General features: G+C 55.9%; 1 protein-coding gene across 1 annotated transcript in view; it reads left to right on the forward strand.

Moving 5' to 3' along the window:
- MAGEL2 (MAGE family member L2) overlaps positions 1-3518 on the forward strand; it is a 4318-nt gene extending 800 nt beyond the window's left edge. Inside the window, 1 exon segment of the mRNA XM_035024342.1 lies at positions 1-3518. This exon segment is cut by the window's left edge and continues 10 nt beyond it. Coding sequence (XP_034880233.1) covers positions 1-3060 — 3060 coding nt within the window. The 3' untranslated portion in view covers positions 3061-3518.
- The last annotated feature ends 662 nt before the right edge of the window (positions 3519-4180 follow it).

The following is a 4180-nucleotide window of genomic DNA, read 5'->3' on the forward strand; positions in this document are numbered from 1 at the left end:
ATGGCCCATCCTCCCCCTCCGGGGACCCCGATGGTGCATCCTCCCCCTCCGGGGACACCGATGGCGCATCCTCCCCCTCCGGGGACACCGATGGCTCACCCTCCCCCTCCGGGGACACCGATGGCCCATCCTCCCCCTCCGGGGACCCCAATGGCCCAGCCTCCAACTCCGGGAGTCCTGATGGCCCAGCCTCTGACTCCAGGAGTCCTGATGGTCCAGCCTCCTGCTCCGGGAGCCCCGATGGCCCAGCCTCCGCCCCCAGGAGCCTTGATGACCCAGCCTCCGCCTCCGGGAGCCCCGATGGCCAAGCCTCCTGGTCCCGGAGTCCTGATGATTCATCCTCCAGGTTCGAGAGCTCCGATCACCCAGCCTCCAGCTTCAGGAGCCCCGATGGCACAGCCGGCGGCCCCACCTGCACAGCCTCTGGCTTCTTGGGCCCCACAGGCTCAGCCTCTGATTCTGCAAATCCAGTCTCAGGTTATAAGGGCTCCTCCGCAGGTTCCCCAGGGCCCACAGGCCCCGCCGGCGCAGCTGGCCACACCCCCGGGCTGGCAGGCCACCTCGCCGGGCTGGCAGGCCCCGCCACAAGGCTGGCAAGCCACGCCTCTGGCTTGGCAGGCCACGCAGGTCACCTGGCAGGCTCCGACCATTGCCTGGCAGGCACCACCACCCGTGCGCCAGGGCCCACCGCCCATCCGTCCGGGCCCACCACCCATCCGACCTGGCCCCCCGCCGGTGCGCCAGGCCCCACCCCCGATTCGCCAGGCACCACCGCTGATACGCCAGGCACCGCCACCCATCCGGCCTGCCCCACAGGTCCTGGCCACCCCACCACCACTCTGGCAGGCCCTGCCACCTCCGCCGCCGCTGCGGCAGGCTCCACAGGCTAGGCTGCCCACCCCGCAGGTGCGGGCAGCTCCACAGGTGAGGGCGGCGCCGCAGGTGCCCACTGCCCCGCCAGCCACACAGGTGCCCACGGCACCTCCCGCTGGCCCGCAGGCACCCCAGGCTGTGCTGTCAGCTCCTCTCTCGGCCCCACAGGCTGTGCACTGCCCGCCCATCATCTGGCAGGCCCCCAAAGGCCAAGCCCCAGTGCCACACGAGCTGCCGACGTCGATGGAATTCCAGGATGTGCAGCAAGCCCAGGCTCTGGCCTGGCAGGCTCCCAAGGCCCCTGGGCAGTTCTGGCAGCCCGTGCCCACCCAGGAGGCCCAGAGGCAGGGCCCACCACTGGTTCAGCTGGAGCAGCCCTTTCAGGGGGTCCCGGCCTCCCAAAAGGCCCTGCAAATCCAGCTACCCACCCAGCAGGCCCAGCCCTCGGGCCCGCAAGCAGAGCTGCCCACCTTGCAACTCCAGCCCACCTGGCAAGGCCCCCCAACAGCCTTGCAGGGCCAGCCCGGAGCTCCCTTAGCGGCAGCAAATTTTCCCATGGGCACCGCTAAATCACTGATGACTCCATCGGGAGAATCCAGGGCCTCTTCAATAGAGCGCAGGACCTCTTCAAAGGAACGTAGGACCTCTTCAAAGGAACGGAGGGCCCCTTCGAAGGATCGCATGATCTTTGCTGCCACTTTTTGTGCTCCAAAGGCAGTGTCAGCTGCCCGAGCACACCTGCCGACTGCCTGGAAAAACTTGCCTGCCACTTCGGAGACCTTCACTGCCACTTCAAGGGTCTTTCCAACTACCTCCCGGTTCCAGCCTGCCTCTTCTAATGCCTTTCAGGGCCCATCTGCCCCCTCTGAGACCCCAAAGTCACTGCCACTTGCTCTGCAGGATCCATTTGCCTGCGTGGAGGCCCTGCCTGCTGTCCCATGGGTTCCGCAGCCCAATGTGAATGCTTCGAAAGCAGCCCAGGCAGTGCCAACCATCCTGATGGCTACAGCAGCTGCCCCCAAGGCAATGGCCACCACTCAAGAGGCCTCGAAGACATCTGCTGAGCCGCCACCACGTCGCTCTGGAAAAGCCACCCGGAAGAAGAAGCATCTGAATACCGAAGAGGACAGCAGTGGCCCAATGTTGGCCCTGCGTGACTGGCAGGCTCCGAGACCCTGGGAAAATCTGAACTTGAATGACTGGGAGGCTGAAAACCCTATTCAGGTCTTGGGTGACTGGGAGGGCCCGAGCACCTCCCGTGGCCTGAGTGGCTGGGAGGGCCCGAGCACCTCCCGCATCCTGAGTGGCTGGGAAGGGCCCAGCACAACTTGGGCTCTGAGTGCCTGGGAGGGCCCGAGCACTTCGAGGGCCCTGGGTCTCTGGGAAAGCCCAGGGAGCCCTCAGCCCCTGATTATCTCTGAGTTTGCCAATCTCTCTCAGGGATTTGGGGCCACCCAGCATGACCCCAAGTTGGAGACTCAGGCTTTGTCTCCCTTGGATGAGAGAGCGAACGCATTGGTGCAGTTCCTCTTGGTCAAGGATCAAGCCAAGGTGCCCATCAAGCGCTCAGAGATGGTGAAATTCATCATCCGTGAATATAAAGATGAGTGCTTGGATATCATCAACCGTGCCAACAATAAGCTGCAGTGTGTCTTTGGTTATCAATTGAAAGAAATTGATCCTGAAAACCACTCTTATATTATCATCAACAAGCTGGGGCACCATAAGGGTGAACCGGTGGCAACTTACTTAGACAGGCCCAAGTTAGGCCTCCTGATGGTGGTCCTGAGTCTCATCTTTATGAAAGGCAATTGTGTCAGGGAGGACATGATCTTTAGTTTTCTGTACAGGTTAGGGTTGGATGTCCGAGAGACACATGCTCTCTTCGGAAATACAAAGAAGCTCATCACCGAAGTGTTTGTAAGGCAGAAGTACCTAGAGTACAGGCGAATCCCCTATACTGAGCCAGCAGAATATGAGTTCCTCTGGGGCCCCCGAGCATTCCTCGAAACCAGCAAGATGCTTGTTTTGAGGTTTTTGGCCAAGCTCCATAAGAGAGATCCACGGTGCTGGCCTTTGCAGTATTTTGAAGCGCTGGCAGAGTGTGAGTCTGAAGATTTGGATGAGGATGAGCCTGGATCCAGCGACAATGCCGGTGACCCCACCAGCAGTTCCCCTCCCCGCTAACATGGTTCCTTCCGCAGATATCTCATTCCTTTGGGTTCCTGGCCAGAGGCCACTGACAGGGTGGGGTGGGGTGGGGGGGTGTTTTGTTTCTGGTGTTTATGTTCCAGTTCTATGTGTGTAAGTTTGGATTTAAATTTGGTTCCATTTGGTATCTGCCAAAGCTTTGTACATTTTCATGTGGTGTTGATTTCGATTGGCTACTGTTCTATTTGGTATTTTGGCATCTGTATTTTTAAGTGAGATCTGTGATTCTCTGTTTTGTGTTATAATTGTTATGTTTTGGTATCAGAGTTGTGCTGGCTTTGTGAAATGAATTGAGAAGCTATCCATCTCATTCTGGTACAGATTATGTAGTATTGAAATAGGCTGTTCTTTGAACATTAAAATGACTCATCAGTAAAAGCTGTCTGCAGAAAATAAATATCTATATCTATATATATAAATATACTTTCAGCATAACATGAAAGTGTTTGTCTTTATTCTCATTTTTACTCTAGATGATGGGAGCCAAGTTTCACCATATCCTATGAATAGACTTAAACATCAAGATTACTACCGGTGATAGTAGAAACCGCGGTAATGAACCTTTCTCAAGGACATGCTACATTTGTCATAATAATGCAGTGATTGTGTTGTGTGGTAAAATGTAAGATCCCCTTAATTCAAGAGTAAAACTTCACAAGTCAGTGAGGTTAAATCAGGAAGAGGCTGAATATCTCCTCTGATTTAATCCTCACAGTAGTCCTTCAAAGTAGACATTATTATTCCCATTTTGTAGGTGAGTGTCTAAGGATCCTGTAGATTAATTAAATGGCACATATCAGTGGCAATTTGAAGCAGACTTTTCCCCTTAAGTTTATGTGGGAAAGAAGGACCATCTTCTTTCAGCACTAGCTAGGTTTATTAGCTATGTGGATGAACTGGCCCATGGAGTAGTTGTCAGTTACGTGGCCCATGGTGGGTGTCCAGCAGCTCAGGAGATGTGGGTTTCATCAACACACTGATACTGGGATGGAAATGTCCCCTGCAAAATACCTAGACTTATAAAAGGGAAAAGGAAACACCAGGCTTCAATGCGGATTGCAGGTGGTGGTGGAAGGGGAAGGAGATACATAACTAG

The sequence above is a fragment of the Mirounga leonina genome, unplaced genomic scaffold (assembly GCF_011800145.1).
Source record: "Mirounga leonina isolate KUSES-001 unplaced genomic scaffold, KU_Mleo_1.0 Mir_178, whole genome shotgun sequence".
Classification (NCBI taxonomy): domain Eukaryota; kingdom Metazoa; phylum Chordata; class Mammalia; order Carnivora; family Phocidae; genus Mirounga; species Mirounga leonina.